The following is a 22,206-nucleotide window of genomic DNA, read 5'->3' as shown; positions in this document are numbered from 1 at the left end:
ACGCTCGGGCGGCTGGCGGGCGGGTCCACGGCCCGGGAACGGCAGGCCGCCCGACATGGCGGGGACAGCGCGGGGGGCGGGCAGCCGCGGCCCCGCCGCCGGAGCAGGTGGCGGGGGGCGGAGCGAGGGCGCCGCGGCCCCGCCCGGCCCCGCCCCCATCCCGGCCCCGCCCGAGCCGAGCCGAGCCGCGCTGCGCCGCCGCGCCCGCGTCCCTCCGCCCCGCGCCGCGCCGCGCCGCCAGCGGGCAGGGCACGGGAGCCGAGCCGCGCCGCGGGGGCCGCCCATGCGCCCTGCGCGGCCGGCCTGATCTCGTACACAAAGGCGGGCCGGGAGGCGACGGGCCGCGCCTGGCAGCGCCGCCCATGCACCGTGTGCAGCCCCCCGCGGCGGCCCGGGCCCGGGCCATGAGGGCGGTGTAGCTCCGACACCGCCGCGCTCGGCCCGGCCCGGCCCGGCGCGGCTTGGGGCAGCCGCAAACCGGCGGCGGCGGCGCGGCATGGCAGGAGGTGGCGGCGCCCCCTGCCGGGCGGGCGGAGCGCTGCGGGCGGGCGGGCGGGCGCCGCTGCGGGTGCTGCTGGCGCTGCTGCTGGCGGCGGCGGCGGCGGCGGCGGCGGGCGAGGAGATCAACGCGGAGGTGAGCGGGGGGCGCGGGGCGGGGCGGGGGGCTGCCCCGGGACACCCGGCCCGCACCTGCGGCCGCCGCTGCTGCCGGCCCCTGGGGCGCCGGCCGGGCCCGCAGGTGCAGGCGGGGGGGGCCGGGTCGCCCTCGGGGGCGGCGGGCGGCAGCGGCGGGGGGAGGAAGCGCTTTGTGCCGACGCGGGGCCGCGGCGGGGGAGCGGGTGAAAGGGCCTTTGATAAAGTCTCCGCTCCGCCACCCTGCCGGGGGGGTGGGGACGTGGTAAAAAAAAAAATCATAAAAGATTAAAAATTTTTCAATATTAAAAAGTAATAATGAAAAAATAACAAGTTAAAATGAGTATAGAAAAAAGTTGTGAAAATTGGAAATTAAAAAGGAAAAATACCCCCAACCGTAGAAAATTGAAAAGAGGAAAATGAAAAAAAAAACCAAAAACAAAAGAGCAATAATAAAAAGAAACAATTTTTTTAAAAAGGAATTTAAAAAGACAAGAGAGGTGGAGGCTGGTGCAGGAAGGAAGAGCCCCAGCGCGCCCCAGCAGCCCTCCTGCCCCTGGGAGCCCCTGCGCTGCTGGCCCTGCAGCACAGAAGCCCCTTTGTGGGTAGAGGCCAGGGCGGGGGTCCCGGGCGGCCTGGCCCCACGTCCCTCTGCAGCTCCCGGGGGACACCCCGGAGGAGCCCACAGGCAGGCTGGTCCCCCGCCAGCTGTCTTCTCCCTGGGGTCAGGGTGGCCGACAGCCCCCCGAGATTGATCAGAGGGTCCCCCACGCACCTCGCGGGGCAGGGCTGGGGCTCTGTTCCCTGCCTACCAGACACTGCCCACATGCTCTGGCTTGCCTGTGCTGCCTGCCCTGCCTGCCCGGGTGTGGCATTCACCCCTGGCAGCTGGCACAGATGCCCCATGGCAGGGGATAGGGCTTGGGGGCAGCGGGCCAGATCCTGCCCCATTGGGGTCTCAAGGAGCCCAGGTCCCCCGCCACGGCCTCACGCTCGGCTCTCCCCGGCATAGGCATGGCTGCGGCTCTATGGCTACCTGCCGCAGCCCAGCCGGCAGATGTCCACCATGCGCTCAGCTCAGACCTTCTCCTTGGCCCTCGCCGAGATGCAGAAGTTTTACGGCATCACCGTCACCGGTGTCCTGGACGAGGAGACCAAGGCGTGAGTTTCTCCGTGTCCCCTTGCTCTAGCAAGAAGGCAGCTCCACTTCCTGGCTCCTTGGCTTTGCCTGCCAAGCCCTGGAGCACTGCCTGCATCTGGAAGTGTGGGTGCTGTCTCCCATGGGAGCTGTGTCTCCCCTCTTGGGGACTGCACCCCTGCAGCCAGGACACCACCCTTGCCGCCCATGGCTGCTGCAGTCCCTCAGGGACCTTGGCTGCAGGGGGCTGAGCCCTGGCTCCATGCCCTCCTGGCAGGTGGATGAAACGTCCCCGCTGTGGGGTGCCAGACCAGTTTGGGGCACGGACAAAGTCCAACATGCGGCGGAAGCGGTACGCACTGACAGGGCGGCGCTGGAGCCAGAGTCATCTCACTTTCAGGTACCCAGCACCTCCAGGGCTTCCCACCCCCGCAGGCCATGGAGAGCTGTGGACCCCTTGGGCAGCACATGCTGTCCTGGGCCATTGCCAGTGAGCTCTGTACCCTCAGCATCCAAAACTACACGGAGAAGCTGGGTCGGTACCACTCGTATGAGGCTGTCCGCCGAGCTTTCCAGGTGTGGGAGCAAGCCACTCCGCTGGTTTTCCGGGAAGTGCCCTTCGAGGACATCCGGCAGAAGCGGAAGAAGGAGGCAGACATCATGGTGCTCTTCGCCTCTGGCTTCCATGGAGACAGCTCCCCCTTCGACGGCGTCGGGGGATTTTTGGCTCACGCCTATTTTCCTGGTGCTGGCATGGGGGGGGACACGCATTTCGATTTGGACGAGCCCTGGACACTGGAGAACACGGATGTGTCTGGTGAGCTGAAGGCCAGGGAGGTGATGAAGGCAACCAGAGGAGCCTGGTGACCCCTGAGTTTAGGGGGGGGGGGGATGCACTGGCGTGGTCAGGAGTGGCAGGGAGAGCAGCTCTACCATGGGTGATGCAGGCAGCTCCCACCGGAGCACCCTCATCATGGGGTGCTGGGGTCAAGGACCCACCCCATGCATCATGTCCTTTACCCCATCTTGCTAATGGTGCCTTTCCCTGCAGGGAACAACCTTTTCTTGGTGGCCGTGCACGAGCTGGGGCACTCGCTGGGCTTGGAGCACTCCAGCAATCCCAGCGCTATCATGGCCCCCTTCTACCAGTGGATGGACACGGAGAACTTCCAGCTGCCCGAGGATGACCTCAAGGGCATCCAGCAGCTGTACGGTGAGGAGCTGGGTGGGGGATGAGCCCAGAGGCAGGATGCTGGGCATGTGCATGGGGAAACTGAGGCACGGACACTGCTGGTCTGCATCACCCCATCCTGTCTCTTGCCTGCCCGATTCAGGTACTGTGGATGGGCACCCTCAGCCCACCAAGCCTTTGCCCACTGTTACACCCCGGAGACCTGGCAGGCCAGAACAGAGACCCCCTAAGCCACCCCCTCCAAGGAAACCAGAGCGACCCCCCAAACCTGGCAGTCCAGACCGACCTGACCAGTACGGCCCCAACATCTGTGACGGGAACTTTGACACAGTGGCAGTGCTGCGTGGGGAGATGTTTGTGTTCAAGGTACCTGCTGGGACTCCCTGCTGCCCCTTCCCTGGGGATGTGGTGGGTCCCTGGGTGGGAGGACACAGACACAGGCGGACAATCCCCCACACACACGCCCCCTGACAAGATGCCAGGCACTGGGGCTGTGTCCCTGTGTCCTCCCCATCTTCTGCCAACACGCCATTTCCCACCAGGGCCGGTGGTTCTGGAGGGTCCGGCATAACCGGGTGCTGGACAACTACCCCATGCCCATCGGGCACTTCTGGCGGGGCCTCCCCGGGGACATTGATGCTGCCTATGAGAGGCACGATGGGAAGTTTGTCTTCTTTAAAGGTGAGCAGGGAAGCTGGGTGGGAGGGCCAAGGTGGAGGGGGGACCCCAGTGTCCCCCTGCCAGGCTGCTGAGAGCTGGCTAACTTCATCCCATCCTGATCCAGCCAGAGCTGCTGCCTGGTCCCAAAGGGAGGGGTTGGCTGCAGGTGTCCTATCCACATGTGCACCTGCCACTGCAGCTGGGCATTGCTGCTTCACCCCCGTTCTCCATCACCTCTCCCTCCAGGTGACCGGTACTGGCTCTTCCGAGAAGCCAACCTGGAGCCTGGGTACCCACAGCCCCTGGTCACCTACGGGCAGGGCATCCCCTATGACAGCATCGACACGGCCGTCTGGTGGGAACCCACGGGGCACACCTTCTTCTTCCGTGGCGACAGGTGAGTGTCTGTGGGGGTCCTCCTCCCTGTTATGCCACCTCCTGGTCCCTGGCAGTGGGGAGACACGGCAGCAGTGGAGACCCCCATGCTCCTCACTTGCTTACTGCCTCCCTCCCCTAGATACTGGCGCTTTAATGAGGACACCCGCTCAGTGGACCCTGGGTACCCGAAGCCCATCTCCGTCTGGGTGGGCATCCCTCCGTCACCCAAGGGTGCCTTCCTCAGCCCAGATGCCTGTAAGTAGAGGATGAGAAGAGGGGTGGGCAGCAGGGGAGGGGACCAGTGGGGATAGGGTCACCCCTCTGGCTGCCTGGCCATGGGCGATGGAGGCCGGGAGGCTGCCCAGAAGTCAGCAGTGAAGCCCTTTCTGAAGGGTCTCACCAGTCCCAGGGCAAAATCTGCTGTCCTGGGCAAACTGCAGAGGTGCCCAGCCTGCGGGGTGCCCTGCATCTGCCCACTTACCCCTTGCTTCCATTTTCTACCCCCACCCCCAGCCTCCACCTACTTCTACAGAGGCACAAAGTACTGGAAATTTGACAACGAGCGGCTCAAGACAGAACCAGGTTATCCCAAATCCATCCTACGGGACTTCATGGGCTGTCATACGGAGCTGGTCCCAGACCCTCATCCCCGCTGGCCTGATGTGGACCGACCCCCCTTCAACCCCGATGGGGATGGGCGGGCTGAAGGCAAAGAGGAGGAGGAGGAGGAGGAAGATGAGGAAGATTACAGCAAGGGTGGCCGCCAGCCAGGCGGGGACGTGGATGTTGTGGTGCAGATTGATGAGTACACACGCACCATGAGCGTCGTTATGGTGCTGGTGCTGTTGGTGCTGCTGCTCTGCATCCTCGGCCTCATCTACGTCATTGTCCAAATGCAGAGGAAGGGTGCACCCCGAATGCTCTTATACTGCAAGCGCTCCTTGCAGGAGTGGGTCTGACCCTGGCTCCCTCCCCAAACTGCCCCCACCACCATGGTGCTAACAAGGGACCTGACCTCCTCCTCCCCATGACCCACCCCATGGCCTTAGTGCCTCTGCCCCAATGTTGCTTGATGGCTCCAGCCTTAGAAAAGGGGGGTATGCCCACCCCTCCCAGCCCCCTCTAGAGCAGCCAAGCTGGGACCAGGGGCTGGTCACAGGAAGGGGGCTGGAAGGACAATTCAGGTCCTGCCTGCTCCCCGGTACCTGCACCCCCCACCAGCCATGACCCTCAGGTTGCCACCCATCATGTTGCACCTGCCTCTGCCACAGGGTCCCAGCAGCATCCCTTCCTCCTGCTTGAACCTGCTGCGGCTGTGCCTGTGCTGCAGGGGGGGGGGGGGGGGGGCGAGCAGGTTGGGGGCTGCTAGTGAGTGCCACGAGCTGGCAGGTCTAAGCTGCCAGCACCTGCAATGGCACTGAAGAGCGAGAGGAAGGGAGGGCTGAGCTAGAGACCATGGTTCCTGTTGAAGTGGGGGATGTGGTGCCTAAAGACAGTGTGAGGGGCAAAAGACACCACTGCTGCAACCCCCTGTGGGCTCAGCTCAGCCTGGACCCTGCCGCCACTGTGGGGTGAAGCCCTGGGGACACGCAGTCCTGTGGGCAGGCGGTGGCCATGGCCATTTGTACGCGCATTAAAGGGGTCAGGTGCGTGGAGAGCCGTGGTGCTGTCCTTTCTGCTGCGGGCTGGGGGCAGGAGCCACGGGGGCTGTTCTGTGTGAGATCTGTGGTAAGGGGGGCTTGCTTGGGGTGCCACCCTGCCTGGCACCCACGGGCTGGGTGCCACGCTAGGGGATGCGGGGAAGAAGCCAGCATTGCTGGCAATGATGTCCCCCTCAGTGTCCCTGCCCTGGGGCTACCACAATTTTTTTTTTTTTTTTTGGGGGGGGGGGGTCGGTGGGGTGACAGCAAAAGCATTACCATCTTCCGCACAGCAGTGGACAGAGCTGTCTTTCACCAGCTCCCACGGCAGTGGCAATGGCCTCACCGGGAACACAGCGTGCCTTGTTCTCCCCTGGCTGGCACTGTGCTCCAGCCCCAGGGCAGCCACCTCCTGTCCCCGGGGCAGGCCCGGTGGCCGCGGCAGCTGGGGGACGGGGCACAGTCCCTCCTGGAACCAGTTCACCGGGTGCTCCAGCTCCCTGTCCCTGTGTGGCCCCAGCCGGTTTCCTGGGGGGAAGGGGATGGCCATATCCTGCCTCGCTACTGTCTCGCAGAGGAAAGCGGGAGGAGTTGTGACCACTGCAGCCATCAGGGCAATAATCACGGGAGTGGGAAAGATGAGACCTGGGGAGTAGGAAATTAGCGTTATCCAGTGAAAAACATTGCTCAAGTCTGTAATGGGAAGGACAAGCATGCAGAAGTGATGGATGTGGCCATTTCCTGCCCCTGCTGGGTGATGCTCCCCAGGGTGCTGAGCCAGCACAGGCTTTGCTCTGGAGCCACAGGGGCAGCCCAGGAAGCTGCAGGGTGGGCGGCAGAGGCCTGGCCCGTTAACGTCACCAGTGGGAGGCAGGCCATGGCAGGCAGGGGTGGTGTAGGTCTGACCCACCCTGATGGGCCTGGGCTCCAGCCAGCATCCCCTTTCCTCCACCTGCCGCCGCCGCAGCAGGACAGGACCAGCACCCGTGACCTCCCCCTTTCCCTGTGGGGCTGGTGGTTTGGACACAGGGCTTGGAGCAGGGAGCATTAACTTGCCCCAACAAGGTCTCCCCTCCCCGGGGCCCTGGCTGCTCCTCTGCCCCCATCCCCACCCTGCCAGCCCTGGCAGGAGAGGAGCCCCCTCTGCAGGGGTGGGGATGAAGCTTTTGCGCCTCCTCACCATCCTTCCCCCTCCCCAGGACTCGGAGCTGCTGGCTTAGTGCCCAAGACTCAGTTACAGCCGCTTCCTGGCACTAAATTACCTGTGAGCTGCTCTACCACTCATCAGCCACTAATTGCTTTGAAAAGCGAAGGAGCGATGGTGGCTCTCACCCTGCTTTCCCGGGGCTGCCGGGGGGGCATGGCCTGGGCCACATGTCCCTTGCCCTGGTCTCCCATCTCTGCCCACAGTGGGCAGAAATTCCCAGCCTTTAGCTGATTCCCTGGGAAACACGCTTGACTCGACTCAGCACATTGCAGGCACCAAGCAAGCCGCCAACATCAGGGTCAGAAAAACCCTGAAGAACTGGGGGTGGAAGGCGGGGCGGGGAGGGAGCGGAAAGGTCTCAAGTGGCTCTGGGCTATTGTAGTCCATCAGCCAGGCTGTGCTGGGTCACACTCCTTGGCTTTTAACTCCTTTCAATTCGGTTTTGACCATTTTGCCCAGATTCGTGCTGGTGTGGGTCCTCCGGGCGGACCCACAGCTCTGCTGGACTGGGAGCCCTGCCGCAGGGCAGCAAAACACCCCAGCCTCTTCTGGGGCACTTGGGGTGCTGAGGTAGCCAAACCGGCACCGGCAGCTACCAAAAGGCACGAACCTGGCCAAAAGGCAAGGCAGTGGGAAAGCGTGGCCAGGACTTGCCACTCTCCACCCCCGCAAACGCGGCTCCAGAGGCCAGCGCAGATGCATTTCCCACGCTAGATGCACTTCCCGTGGCAGATGCATTTCCAACACCACATTTCTTTCCCACGGCAGCTGTGTTTCCCCTCTCTCCCAGGGGTGCTGAGGGCTCAGTGGGATGCAGGGGTGGGGACCCTGAAGCCTGGTACCTGGAGCAAGGCCTGCCTCACAGGGAAAGCCAGTAGAACAGCCAAGGATGCGCAGGGCCAGATGCTCACGGCATCCCCTTCCTTGGGCAGCCCTGCCATGGCAGGGTAGGGGGCTCCCTGCTGATTCGGGGGGGGGGGGGGGCGGGGGCTGGAAGCAATACCCCAGGGGGAGTTGGGGGTACTGGCAGCAGAGGTCCAGGCTGCCTCGGTTTGACGAGCTAGGACATCACTTCCCACCCCCCTCCTGCTTTTCCCCAGATGCTGCAGTGGAACCCGTGCCAGAGCCTGGGGCCATCTGGGAACACTCAAGGGCAGCAGTGAGGGACCCCGCCGGAGATAAAGCCCAGCGTCTCGGCAAGGCCCCGGCTCTTCCCCGGAGGCTCCTGCTCTGCCCTGTGTGCCCACAGCAGGGTGGGCCTCTGGCCACCCAAGGACACAAGAGCCCAGGGAGGGCAGGGATGCACCTGCTGCAAGGGACAGGGCTTTTGGTGGCTGGGGGGAGTGCGAGCGCTGCTCAGTGCTGCCAGGCAGCTCTGCCAGGATCCACCCCTACCAGGCAACTCCCAGCTTCCCAAAAATAGTCTGGAGAAGCCTGACCTGGAAAAGACACAGAGTGCTCAGCGTCCTCCAGGCCAGGCCAGGCCAGGCCATGCCAGGGCAGGGCAGTGCTGGCCACTGCAGGATTTGGTTCCACATGCTGCTGGAGTGTGGGTGACGGGGGTGACCAGGGCTGGCAGGGGCTCTCTCTGCCTGCTTGGCATCACCACAGAGAAACCACGCTTCCTCCTGCCTCCTCCCCTTCCTCTGCAAGCTAGGGCACAACCTCCCGTGCACTGCTGAGGAGACGACCCGGAAAGCGGAGAGGAAGCCGCGCTTGGTGCGGAGGAAGAACTGGGGCTGGGATATGTTAATTAGTGACCAGGCAGCCTCAAGGCCAGAGGAAACTACACTGAGGACAGAGAGAACTGCCGTGGGGCACTCAGAGGGGCTGAAACTGCTGCCGCTGTGCGCTGCAGGCAGGACTGAGGCTCTGGCTGCTGCCTGGGCAGGGGTTAGCGCCAGCACAGCCCTGCTGGGGACACCCCGGCCAGCCACACTGAGCTCAGCACCCATCTGCGCTGCTCATGCCTGTCGTCTCCCATCACACCCACTGCGCAGCCACCAACCTGCTCCCCACGGTGCCAGACGCTTCATCTCACAGGGAGGAAAACTGTTTCTGGGGCCGCAGGGGCGACATGCGAGGTGATGGCGCAGCAGAGGCAGGTCTGCTTCAGCACAACGTAGCATCCATAATCTCACTTCTAGCAGCTCCGAGGCTTTCCTCCTCATATCCCAGCGTAGCTCTCGGGGCACACAGCTCCTCCCTGATCCAAATAAAATCTTGCTTGGGTGGTCCCATTTTGCAGCTCACTACCAGGGGAAGCTGCCGGGTAGGTCCCCCTGCAGGTGCCGACGGGGCAGGAAGATCGGTTCTCCCTGCGTGCAGAAGCACCCGAAGTCCCCAGCACGGTCACCCATTTTTCTGGAGCGGTCACCAATGGCAAAACTCAAAACAAGTATTTCCCTGCCCTCCAGCACTGCCTGCCCCATGCCGGACTAGCACCGCACTGGAGGTATAATCCCTTTACAAAGATGACAACATCTGGCCCAGGACATCCGGGAAGATGCAGAATGGGAGACACAGGTCAAGGAGCAGAGAGTTTGGCCCAGATGTTTTTTGATTCCTGCGTATCACCTCTGTGATCAGAGATCGGTGCTTTATGTCAGGATCCGCTTGAGAGGAAGGAGACAAAGCGCAAGGGGACAGTCACAGGCAGGGACAGAAGCCCGTACCAGTGTCCCGCCACTCCTCTGGGCTGGACTCTCACCCAGGCCGATTCTGCCCCAGCAGCAGAGCAAACAAGACAGCAAGCTTTCCAGGAAACCCCTGCTGTCTGTGTCGCCTGCTTCCCCTGCCAGCTGCTGCCACCTGCCCAGGCAGAGCTACCGGAGTGGAGGGATGTCCCAGCCCTGGCTTGCACCACAAGGTGACTGCCAGCTGCTCCAGCTCAGTCTGAGCACATGTGCTCCCTGGTCCAACCCGGGGAGGGTCACCCTCCCCCCCCTTGCTTCCAGGTGCTGCAGCCCATGCACTCGCTGTCCTCACGTGGTCGAGATTCCAAAGGGAAGCTTTACCTTTGACGCAGAAAGCAGGCTCCCAGCACTGCGTCTTAAGAGGAAGGTGAAAAGCCAGCAGAGGCAAGGAAAAGTCACCTTTGGGCAGGCCCCGCTCTGCCCTGGGTTGCGTACAGGGCTCCCTGCAAAGAAAGATGCCGTTCTCTCCCACTAGACATGAACTGCAGGAAGGACTTAAGCAGGAAGGAAGGAGAAGGCCACCCACAGAAACGTGAACGAGGAGATATTTAAGACCTTTTCTCCACAGGCTGCCTGCACTGAACCAGGACTGCCACTCCATTCACCCCTCATACCAACAGCAGCCATCCTCTGGGCAGACTCCCATCTCTGCAGCCTCGTCCTTCCTGCCTTCCTCCATGCTCTCCACATAGGAGAACGCTGTGTCCCAGCCAGGTCAAGAGCCAGAACCAAAGCAGCAAGAAGCTGGGTGCTCCATCACAGTTCTGCATATGTACACTTACTCTAGGAAACGACTGCTGACGGGATGCCCGTGACACTTGGACCATTCCACCAGCAGCGTCCTCCCATCCCGCAGGGAGAGCATCCAAACTCCAGTCATCTTCAGCCAGATGGTTGAAGTCTTGATGCGAGAGGGGGATTAGAAGAAGAAGATTTTTGAAGAACACCGTGTAAATCCACCACTGTCTGGCCTAAAGGAAAGGGCCAGTATCCGATGATGCTCCAGACTGTACAGCAAGTAAACAGGAAGATTCAGTATTTTGTTTCATATTAAAAAATACACAAGAGGGTCCAAATGGATGTAAGGGTTTACAGCTGGGAGTTTATTCCAGCAAATCTGCTGGCACAGCTCCTACAGGTCAGGCAGGAATTGGCAGCAGGGCGCATCTAATCTCTCTGCAGAGGCAGCCAGCTCAGGCCCCAGGAAGCCCAGCCCCTCTTAACGCATTAAGGTCACTCAGAGCAAGCCCAGTCCTTGAGGACAAGGGGTGACTCCAACACGGGCCCCAGTGGGGCAGGGAAAGGCAGCGACAGCTCCTGGTGGGTGCTCAGCCACCAACGACTGCCAGAAACACATGCTCATGAGCCAGGCCTTGTGGGAAAGGATGCCCGCTCTAGCCTGCCGGGGTCTGACGGATTCCCTCAGCAGCTTCCCCCCAGCCCCGGCAAGCTTTGCAAACATGGCAGGAAAGCCTTGCCATGGACTTCATTAAGGCTAATCCTTGGCACACGATACAGCGTGATTCCACTTAACAAATCTCAAGTCCGGCCAAGCTTCAACAACGTCAAAGCACGAGAGATGGGGCCTTTCCATGTGGGCTTACTTGGCCTGACTCCTTACAACTACCAAGCTATTCCACTGCTACAAAAATTGGAAAGATCTTCTCCAGAAAGCCTTCTGCAAGCGCAGCTCAGCACCACACGGCAGCATGGGGTCGGCACCTCCCGTTCAAAGCCCAGTAGCTTTCAAGGTGCAAATAAGGCAGCTGCACTACAGGTGTCCCAGGAGCCTGTCACAGAGGTAAAGTGGGCTCTGCACAGAGGAGCGGCTGACCATCAGGGCGCATAGACATGCCAAACCTTTCAGCCAGGTGGAGTCAGCAGTCAGGATTAAACCCACAATCTGGGGCAGATGTCCCCCAACAAGCTCTCCTCCTCCTGGGTGAGACCAGCTTTGTTTTGTGGGACAATAATGAAAGCGAAGCCTTCCCTATTCACTGCACTGGCCAACACTAGGGAAGGACCAGTACCCGCCTCAGGCACCCAACCACCAGAGTAGCTGGTGGGGGGTGGGGGGCTTGGCCCTGGGGAGGAAAGGCATCAGCTGCTCCCAGACTCTCTCTGTTACTGGCGAGGGCTGCAGCCTCCCCTCAACAAAGGCAGGCTGGTTTAAGGCAGGGAAGGGCAGCTTCAGCACAGGAAAAGACTTCCGCTCCTGTTATGCTGCTTTGCTAAACCTCCCCTCTGATCCCTGGGGAAAGGGACAATTTGGCAGCTGGAAGACTATTGTGTGCCTCTGGCTACAAGTAGCTGCTACAGGCTTGGTTGAGAGCTAAAGCCAGTTGTTTAACTACACAGCGAACAAAGCTGTGCCAAGACAGACAGGTTAAGACCAATTTGTCGCTGCTGGAAAAATGCCTTCAAGTAAGAAGAGAAAGAAAAACCCATTTCCACGTACTAAAAGTGAACAGCATGAGTTTTTGTCATAGGTAGAGCCACAGACCCCATGGAGTGCAGGCAGATCCTGTCCATGGAAGGAAACCTTACTATTTTTCCTCTCTCCAGACTGCTGCTGTTCACATCTGTGCTATCCCTTAAAAAAAAAAGTGAGACTCCAAACAAAGCCAAATGCAGAGGCAAATTCTACCATCTCGGTTCCTAAAGAAATTCTTTGGCACTTTCCAAAGCACTAACACGTGCAAGTTAAAGGATCCATCAAAAGAGGAAGAAGCTAGAAGCAGACTTAGTCAAACGTTTAATAACTTTCCAAGAGTGAGTATTACATCCATATTTAGAGTATATATAAAATAAAAGATGGAAAATAAGGAAACAAAAAAGAAAACCTCTCTGTGCAACACAAGACTGGGTACCAGGCCACTTGCAGTGTTTAGGCTCAACACTTTACGAACAGCTAGGAAAACTCTGATTCTGTGCAACTCACACACCAACAACGTAGTCCCAGACCTGTTACATGGTTCATTGTGTCCCGTCCAGAAAAAGGATCCCAGATGAATCAAAGTTACCCTAGGCAAGGTGAGCTGATCTAAAACTTGGTCTCAGCAGGGCCTTCTCTTCCACCTGACCCAAAACATTTCTTGCATCTCTTCCCAACGCGGAGTTATTGCTGGACAGAGCAGGGAGAAGAAAGGACACACTTATTAGACTCGGCAGCACCAAGACAACTGTACTGGCAGGGCTCCAAGCGTTCCCCAGACACCCCCGGGAGGCTGCTACAGCCCGGAAGGCAGGGACAGGCTCCCCAGAGGTATTGCCTACTGTCAACACTGCCTTCCACCTCCCACTAGGATCAGCACCCAACACCCTCCCTCAGCTCCTTGAAATCTTGCCCAGGAATCTTCTCTGCTAAGAGCAGCATCCGCACTGGGCCAGGCTGGCCCTGGCAAAGAAAGTGCCTCCTTACAAGCCTCCAGACTGCTGCCAATATGCCAGGGACTCCTCTCCCATCACCATTAAGAGCAGACCTTGGCACATCCTCCAGCTGGGCAGCCACAACCTCGCCCGTGCCCTTCCCACCGCACAGCACCACCACCTGCACTGGGCAGGGAAGAGATCAGAGGGCAGTACATTTGGGCTAGAGGGACACAAATAGCATCTCCCCTGCAAGACAAGGGTGGAGCTGCCACTAGCTCTGAAGAGCAAGGGCGCTGTGCTGAGTCATGGGTGAAAGCTCCAGAGAGATGCTGGGAGCCTGCCACCCTGTCCAGAGTCCTTCAACACCAACAGGGAGGACGTGGGGAGCAGGTGCACAGCTCACCCTGCTCCTAGATGGGAATGACAACTTCCACATGTTGCAGCAGGAAAGCCACCCAGCAAGGCACCCCTACCAGACTGCTCACCCTGACAACACTGAGGTGCTCCCTGGCTGACAGCCAAAGCTGGCCAGAGCTCTGCTGCTAGAAGACACTCTCCACTGTGAAGGCAGCAGGAGGAGGAAGAGGATGGCTGGCCTGGCCCAGCGGCTGCTCCCACCCTCCTCGCCCACAGCTAGCTCACCTTGGCCTTGTTCTGGACAGGCAGGTAGAGTTTGAACTCAGCTGGGAGCTCATCCTCAGAGTAGAGCCGGTCAGAGAAGTACACCCGTCGGATGCGACAGTTGGCATGGATCTGAGAGTCAAAACAAAGAGTCAGTTCACCTTCCCTATGCTCTTTCCACATCCAGCTTTGCTGTCGTGCAGCAGCATGGATTCCTTGGCTCAGCAGCTGGAGAAAAGACCTCACTGCTTCTCTCTGAATCTGGCAGGGCATGAGAAGAAAGTGGCCTGTCCCCTCTGCTTCCATTAGATGCTCTCTCCAGTGATGCAACCTGGCTCAAGAGATTTGGCCAAGCTCTGGCATCTCTGCAAACTGGCATCTGCCTTAGTTGCTGAGAAGGTTCCTTTGCTGTGAACCCACCTCCGCTTCTCCACTGGTATCAGCAACTGCCACAACACTCAGCCTCAGCTTGCCGCATTTTCAACACTCCCTCTGAGGGGCCTCCCTGAGGTCAGGAATGAGACTGTCCGGTCTGAGCTGCCTCCACTATCAGCTGGCAGCAAAGAAGTCGCCCCAGTCCTCCTCACGGCTATGTGGGAAGGCCGACATTTCCCAGTTGACTGTCTGTACCTCTCAGGGCAACCCCACTAGGAGCTGCAGCAGCCCCACCATACGAAGGCATGCTCCGCACACAGGCATTCCTCAAAATAATGCTGGGCACAGTGAACACGAATCCCTAGCACGTGGAACAAGCTTCACAACTTCAGCAGAAAGAAACGCTGCGTGAGCCCTGGCCCAAGGCACTCAGTGAAGGCAGGGTCACTCCACCCGCACTAGGAAACAAGCCTGACTGGAGATAGGGACCCTAACACCCTGGGTCCTTACCAGCAAGGCTCCTACTTGGCCAGCTGCTGTCTGGCATGCCTGAACAGCAAGGCAGCACACAGCTAATTCCCAGCAGCCCTCCACCCAGCAGGATGCACGGCATGCCACAGGGAACGTCAGGTGGGCAGCAACTCTTACCCTAACTGACAGCCAGCAAGAGAAACAAGATAGAAATGGGCTCCTTCGTCCCAGTCCAGTCCAGTGAAGTGAAGGACACCAAGACTGCCTCAGTCAGGCCTTTGCTCCCCTCCCACAGTGCTCTGCAAAGAGCAGGACTGGCAGAGGAACCAGCCCGGGCTAAATCCAGATTCCCAATCTACAGCAAGGCTGTCCCAGCCAGCAGGAAGGCTACCAACCATCGGTTTCTGTGGGCAGGACATGCCTCCCTCTCACCTGAACTCTCAGGGTCTCGATGTAATTTGTCCCGTAAGCTCGGCGCGTGAAGTCCGACAGGTTGAGCTGGATTTGGTTCCAGCCATCATCCAGCCGCATGGGCATGGTACAGATGAAGGGCTTCACCCGAGTTGTCCTATGGTAGGTACTCGCCCGGAAACGCCGGCGCATGTTCTTATCATCCAGCACCTGGGGCAAGGAAGGCAGGGTGCTGACCCCAGGCATTAGGGGGCTCCAGCTCCCCAGGACAGCAGCTGCTCTAGACTCAGGTTCTACCATCTCTGAGAGAGGGCTCTCCTAGTCCCATCCCTCCAGTTCACAGCAGAAGTATCTTTAACACAGGAAACAGACACATTTTCAGGAATAGCAACAATGTGCTTGTGACCTGACTGATGCCCCCATAGCAGAAGAGCTGACACATCACACGGCCAAGAAAGCAAAACTGTTTTGGGGAAAGCCCCAGCCTAAGACTGCAGGCTCCCTGGCTCCTTCTCCTCACTGGCCCTGGTGGGGCCTCCTTCGCTGCATAAGTGCTCCTCACCTGCACTTCAAAAGTGAAGTATTTCTTCAGGTTCTTGACGATCATCACTAGGAAAGGTAGTGCGATGCCCAGGGTCTCATTTGGGTCAGCAGGGCACATGATGTACGTGGTACTGAGCGGGACAAAAAACACTTTAGCGTCTCACATAGCACAAAGTGCACAGCCTGAGTCCCAAGTCTCTCCCTTGACCTAATGCAGTCTTGCAGGACAGGCAGAAAAAGACAGCTGTGACTGCAAGATCCTAGCAACAACCAGGGCCTCCTGTAACAGGAGGGACAGTTTCAGAGGTAGCTGCAGGGGGAACAAGATAAAAGGGCCACAGAATGCATTTCAAATGTCGCTTTTCTCACACAGGGCATGAAACACCTTCCTGGACAGCTTCACCTCCCCCATTTCAAGGTCATGTCAGCACTGTTTCTTAAGACAACCTCTTCCTACCCTTGACTGAACAGGTAGGGCCCTCCAGAGCACAGCAGAGGTCACGAACCCTAAAAGCACATGTCACACCTGTCAAGTTCTGTATCAACACATGTTGGGAGGAAGCAAAGCCTTGGCTCAGCCTGCCTGCAGGAGAGGAGTCTCCGTGGCCCTTACAAGGAGCTCCCTGCTCTGAAACACCCCTGGAGAAGCCTTGGAGACTGGGAACCCACTCATGGAGCTGCCATCTCTCTTCCTGGGCGATGGAGACAAGGTTGCCAAGTGAAGCACCTTAAGCAACTCCCCTCATAAATCTCCCTTTGATCTTCCTGCTGTTGCGAGAACAGCAGAGCAGGCCAGGCCTAAGACAATAAAAGGTGCAGGAGGCAGTGCTGCTTTCTTAGTAATCAGCAGCACTGACTAGGGACCAGCTATCGTATACAGCTTTCTTTGCCCACATGATGGAAAAATAAAGGGACTTAATTTTTATACTTTAGCCTCAGCAAGGATTACAGAGCGCCCTACAAGCGCTTCCAGGGAAAGGCACAGTACAGTGCCAGAGAGGGGTATCAGTGATCTGACCCCAGATCACGTTCTTCAATTTACTGACAAAGAGATTGCAGTAGAGTCTAGAGGAGACATCTGCTGGGCACCAACACCTTTCACGCTGCTCCAGGGCCAAGCCCCCAGAGCACACTAGGGCAGAAGAACATGCCTTCTCCTACCTGACATTATCTCCTTTGATCTCCAGCACCAGCGACTGAATGTCATTGTCAGTGATTCGCTTGATATGGCCATTGCGCACCTGGAAGAAAAGTGGGGCACACAGCACAGACGTTACTTGAGAGGCACCCACAGCTCTACTGAGGGGGCAGGCGGGGGAAGATCCCAGGAGGGCACATCTACGTTCACTTGGCTCCCATTGTCCTGGACTTTGCTGTTCCCAAGGCTTTGATCACTGCCCCAGCATGCCAGGACTCCAAAACAAGAATTCGTGACCCAGCATGCTGCATGGAAACCGAGCGCAAGACTTTGACCTATCAAAACACACTACAGCAAACACAATCACTCGAGCCTCACGTTAGAGGTCCAACCAACCATACAAGTGTCAGAGCAAGACCAGCCTAGCGTGGGATAAGGGGCAGAAACAAGTATGAGCTATACAGGGCCAAGCAAAAGATGCCACCAGCCAGCCACTGGTCACCAAGGGGTTTTAGTCTCTACTGCTGGATACGCCTGACTGCCTCTGTGGAAGAGCAGGACCAGATGACAGCTTGGTTAAAATTCTTCATAATTACACCACATGCAAGCACAGAGCCAGCGTCTCCTCTGCTGAGGGTCACAGGGATTTGGCTACTCCGATGCAGTCAGCTCCCCACGGAGCTCAGGGCCAGAACCAGAAGCCAACACCATTCATTTTTCTCTAGAAGCAATATGGCTGAATCCCAGGGTCTGAGGATTTTTTTTTTTTAATGAAGCAGCTCACTTCCCAACAAATTTATCTCCATTTAAGACACTTTTGCTAATTAACCCCTCTGCTCTTCCCCAATGCTAGATCAGCAGATTGCAACGCTCCTTCCAGCTCCACGAATTAACTTCTTTGGCACCTATCACCACTGCTAATGTATAGGATACATTAAGCTTCTAATGGGACAGTTCCAGTCATGAGCTACAAAATGATTTACAGGTTTAGCAACTAACGTTCAAAGCTCATTCCAGGGCCAGACTGCAGCAGAACCCTTCCTCCCAGGCCTACGTAGCTCAGTGTAAGTTTTCACAAGCTGCACTACTGCCCGGCTGCAGGGAGATGGTGGCCAGGTCACGCAGGCGCCCTTCTGCACAAAAGCCAGCCTGCCTGCACGTGCCTGCAGCCAGCGCGGGCCGAGCAGACACACAGACACCATCCAGTGTCGGCTGGATCAGGCGGCCAAGCAGCCTCACCATTTTGTAAGAGAAGGCTGAACGGCACCAGAAGCACTCGCTGCCAGTGGGGGCTCAAAGCGCTGCCCTCCAGGACTCTGTGGTGCCAAAGCCCCAGCTTGGCCCCTCGGCTTGCTGCAGAGCCCGGCTCCGTGTCAGAGGCTGAGCTCCCCTCCTGTCTGCCTTGGGGACCACCCCCCTGACAGAGGACATGTTTGGGTCACAGCCAGAGGAGCACATTTCTTCCCCCGCCACCTCCGAGGGCCCCTTCGCAAGGAGCTCGCACAGACCAAGAGGTGACCTCCAGCTCTACCAGGCACAGCTGCCAGCTCTGTGCGGCACAGGGTGGGAGGGATGGTCCTGCTGTGCTCACAGTGGCTGCTCAGCAAGAGCTCGGTCTTCAGGGGCTTTGCCTTACCTCATGGAAGCTCAGAAGGATAAGATTTCAGAAAATTTTAGGAATCTGAACAAAGCACTCCACATTTCTACTTGGCCAATATTTTCTGGCTATCTTAAGGCTAAGAAGGTGGATTTTTGAAGCTAGCAAAAAAGGGTAACAGCCCTCTTCAGAAAATAAAGGTTCTTCAAAAGCCTAATAGTCTCTGAATCAGGATAACTGTGAAGTTACTTGCTGTCTAAAGACAATAGAAAAGCTTTTGCAGATGCAAACCTTAAATCCCTCAGGGATTGGAGGGAATCGTGGCTACACAGACAGTTGTGTCCGAACATAGGCGTTCCTGCAGGCTGCCACTGCTGCTAGCAACACTAGTCAAATGCAACAAAGACCAGAGGAAAAGCAGCAGCCAGAAGCAATCCTCCCCAGGCGCAGGCACCCGCCCACCCACCGGCAGATGGGACACCACGGTCCGAGGCCGACCTCTGGAGGCTCGCTCCCGCAGCGTTGCCAGCCACCAGTCGTTAGACGACGGGCTTGTGCCAGCAACAGCAAACTGGCCATCACCCAGACTACTGGAGGCATGGGTGCACTTTCTCCTCAGCACAGGCCAGCAAGTCTCACAGCCAGCAGTGGATCCGGAACAGGCACGAGGCCTTTTTGCCACCTCCCTCCTCCAAGAAGGGAGAGGAGGGGCAAAACAAGAGGCAAAAGCAGGAGCTACCTGGCTCTGCTGTAGCACTCGGTACACACAGATTGGACGAGTGAGCAGCATGGCCTGCCTGTATTGGAGATGTGGAGATTTGGGGCACCACAGACAAGGATGCTGTGCGACAGAACTAACAAGTCAGAAGGGCTGCAAGAGAGGACCTGAAGACTGGTCAGTATGTCTCCATGCATCGCTGGGGGGACCGTAGTGGCAGGATGCTGCAGAAATAAACAGATGACTCTGACCAACAAAGCGCTGGAAGGCAAACACGTCTCCAAACCAGACACGCAGTGCTGGAAGGCAGAAGACAGCACAGCCCAGCAGTTACCGGCTCTAGGCAGATGAGAGTGAAGGAGGAACCTCTGCCTGCAGGTACGGTGGGACAGTCACCGTCCTCTTCCCAAGGCCCGGACACTTCAGTCCTGCCAGAGTCCTCTGGAACAGGATACTGGTGGCCAGGACAGATTGGGCTTGGCTGGGTTTGCTGCCAAGGCCTACCCAGAGCCTACCCACAGCCCCTGAGGGAGAAGGCAGAGAAGGGAACGACTGTATCCTACTGCTCAGAGGGAGGTTTACAAATGCTCACAACAAGGAAAGGCTTCCAGCACCCCATTTCTATCGACACCTTTTTCAAATGAAGAAGCCTCTAGTTCACACTGTCTCCATCAGCACAAGCAGTACACATCCTACTAGGGCTGAACAAAATACGGTTTTCCCCATGTCAGAAAAGCTTCCCCAAGAAGCTGAAAACAAATAAATCACTGTCTGCTGGTACTTTTTGCAAAGATAAGAGTCTATGTTAGGACAGCTGTGAATGCAGTAGCCAGGGCATTCACCTAGGACGTGGGAGAACATCAGATCCCTTGTTTCCAGTTCCGACCAAAACAACAGGTGCGTTTCATGCAGCCCTGAAGAGGGCAGCAATCACTTACCGCAAAGTTTTGGTTGCTTTCCCAACTTCCAGAAACCCCAACCATAACCCTCTCCTCTAGTGATGCCGGAGCTGGACCATTCCTGGGATGTCTGCGTTTGGACAGATCAGTATTTTCCAAGAAATAAACCCAGGGGGAAAACCCCTTACCGTTTCTGGACTTTGACTCATACCATGAAGGTGCTGCCCAAGCCAGCTGCCAGCCTGGCTCTCTGCGGCTGGCCTGGCAGGTTCTTGCACCAAGTCAGAGAGGCTTTGTTAGCAACTTAGCAGCCAGCTCCCGACTTGCAGCAGGCCATCAGCACCCAGACCATCAGTGGCACTTCCCCACACTAAGTTCACTCAGTCTTCACACTGCCCAACGTGTGAGTCAGCAGCATCAGCAGGATTTTCTGAAGGTGCTGAGCAAGTGAGATGACACCCATGCGTGGTGGAGTAAAGACCCAAGGGACTCCTCAGCTCCAAGGCAGCAAGATGCCGCCCTTCGCCTTCCAGTGCTGCGAACACACCAAGGGCGTCAGATCAGAAATGCCAAAGCTATTACAAACCCACTGCCCCAACTCCTTTTAAATGGAAAAGCCAGGTGAAAGAGCGAGCCGTGCTGATATCCACAGGCAAAGAAGTCAGAAACCCCACTCTGGTTGCACACCTTTGTGAGCAGGGCAATCCTTGCAACAGGCTCGCCCAAGCTGGCCACGCTTCCTCAGGACAGACCTCTAAGCAAGGAAGAGCACCCACACACAGGGCTGCTGCTGCTGCCAGAGGAGCTCAGCCACACGCAAGTCCTGCAGCAAGCGATGGAAACAGCCTGCACACCCAGCTCCTGATCTTGGCAACAGCAGTGGCAATTTTTTGTCAGTCTTTTCGGGCCAGTCCGGCAACAACTGCACCCAAATGGACCACCGCTTATGTCCACCACGCAAGCAGAGCTCCTGCTGGCTACCCCACGTGCAGCATGATCGCAGCAGTATCACCCTGCCAGGACGATTCACACTGGGAAGTCTCCAGTCCAACCTCCACCTCTAAGCAGGGTCAGCCCACATTACTCATGGCTTTATCCAGCCTGGAGGCATGCTGCACCCCTTTGTCTAAGGGTCTTTAACGTATCCCATCCTCACACCATCCAAATAAGCTGCCAATCCTTTTCTAAAGTCATGAATACTTGTGCAAAAGCCCGAAAGTAGGCACACGCACACGGCCAGGCTATTCAAGGCAACCCACTTCTTGCAGAGTTGCACGGGGCCCCCACTGATGGGAAACAGGACAGTTCTGTGTTGCCTGTCACAAATGCTCACACAAACCCACTGCGGTCAAACACTACTGCTGCCCGCTGAGCTGCCTCAAAGGCTTTCATTCCTGCTGAAACCACAAGAAATTCAGCTTAGCTTCAAGCACAAGCAAATGAATACACGTTGCAACCTCCGAGAGGAACGCCTACTCTCAGAGAGCGTAACAAGCGTTGTGCAGAAACACCTTCAGGTAGCAACACAACCACGGGTGGTTTGTGGAGGGGAGGAAGCAGCAGGTCCCAACGCCTCCAGACTTCCTGATACGGGCTCCCTGAGGCAAGGTGCCTGGGGGAGGGCAGACGACCCTCAACAGAACCACTCTAGAAACCACAGAGAAGAAAAACAAACAGATGAAAAACTCATGACTTCCTGGACACCCTAAAAGCCACCGTGCTGCCTACCTTCAAATACCTTTAGCTAGTCTGTCTAAAAAATAGGTCACCCACGAGAAAAGACCCCCATCTCAGTTACGCCCAGCCACCACGGCAGAGCTGCCTTATGCGTCGAAGGGTCACGTTGTTTTCTGCTGCTTATTTCCAGTGTCCAACGGTTTTTGTAGCCTCTTGCGGCGCTGCAGCGCCTTGACAACGGGCTGGCCGCGCCGCCGGCGGAGCTCTTCTGCTCGGCAAGAGAGAAGACACCTGTATAATAACATGTTTTCCTCAAAAACCAAAAAATAATGCGGGGGGGGGGGGGGGGGGGGGAGGGGAGGGCCGGTAACCCGGTGCGGGCGGCTCAGGCCCCGGCGGCCTGCCCAGAGCATCCCCGCGGTGCCGGCCGCGGCCTCACGTCACCTCACGCCCCGCGCAGCCCCGGGAGGCTGAGGGGAGCAGCCGCGCCGCTCGCCGGTCCCGCCGCCTCACCTTTTGGTCCCAGATCCGGAGCGGGTGGCTGCCGATGCTGTACAGGATCGAGAGGAACCCGCTCTGGAAGGTGTTCTTGAACATGGCGGCGCCGAGGCGGGCCGGGCCGGCCCGAGCGCCGCTGTCCCGCGGCCGCGCTGCGCAAGGCCACGGCGGTGCTACGCGCGGTCCCGCAGATCCCTCCGCGCCAACCTGCGCTTCCGGGTCGCGGCGCCGCCGTCACCAGGGAAGTACTTTCCGCGGCCCGCGGCCGCCGCTGCGGGCACGGCCCGGGCTGGGGCTGGGGCTGGGGGCGCCCCGATTCTGTCACCGAAACCAGGAACCAAA

General features: G+C 58.3%; 2 protein-coding genes across 3 annotated transcripts; one reads left to right on the top strand and one right to left on the bottom strand.

Moving 5' to 3' along the window:
* Positions 1-157: 157 nt before the first annotated feature.
* Positions 158-5,656, top strand: MMP15 (matrix metallopeptidase 15). Its single transcript, XM_080410978.1, has 10 exons — positions 158-634; positions 1,646-1,794; positions 2,049-2,171; positions 2,281-2,588; positions 2,823-2,984; positions 3,106-3,329; positions 3,506-3,644; positions 3,870-4,020; positions 4,141-4,256; positions 4,515-5,656. The coding sequence occupies exons 1-10, from the start codon at positions 497-499 to the stop codon at positions 4,958-4,960; spliced, it is 1,956 nt and encodes a 651-aa protein (XP_080267104.1). The 5' UTR covers positions 158-496; the 3' UTR covers positions 4,961-5,656.
* A 6,630-nt stretch (positions 5,657-12,286) lies between these two features.
* Positions 12,287-21,988, bottom strand: LOC308073182 (cilia- and flagella-associated protein 20-like; the record flags this gene model as incomplete). Of its 2 annotated transcripts, XM_080411091.1 has the most annotated exons (6): positions 21,880-21,988; positions 16,499-16,578; positions 15,357-15,468; positions 14,816-15,004; positions 13,559-13,669; positions 12,287-12,668 (listed from the first exon to the last, which is right to left on the bottom strand). In XM_080411091.1, the coding sequence occupies exons 1-6, from the start codon at positions 21,961-21,963 to the stop codon at positions 12,663-12,665; spliced, it is 582 nt and encodes a 193-aa protein (XP_080267217.1). In that variant the 5' UTR covers positions 21,964-21,988. The 2 variants fall into 2 exon arrangements, with proteins under 2 accessions (XP_080267217.1, XP_080267216.1); XM_080411090.1 differs by lacking the exon at positions 12,287-12,668 and having other exon boundaries at positions 13,550-13,669.
* Between the last annotated feature and the right edge of the window lie 218 nt (positions 21,989-22,206).

Source organism: Falco punctatus (assembly GCF_963210335.1).
Source record: "Falco punctatus genome assembly, chromosome: 14".
Classification (NCBI taxonomy): domain Eukaryota; kingdom Metazoa; phylum Chordata; class Aves; order Falconiformes; family Falconidae; genus Falco; species Falco punctatus.
The sequence above is the reverse complement of the archived record's forward strand: the minus strand, read 5'-3'. Positions and strand labels throughout refer to the sequence as shown.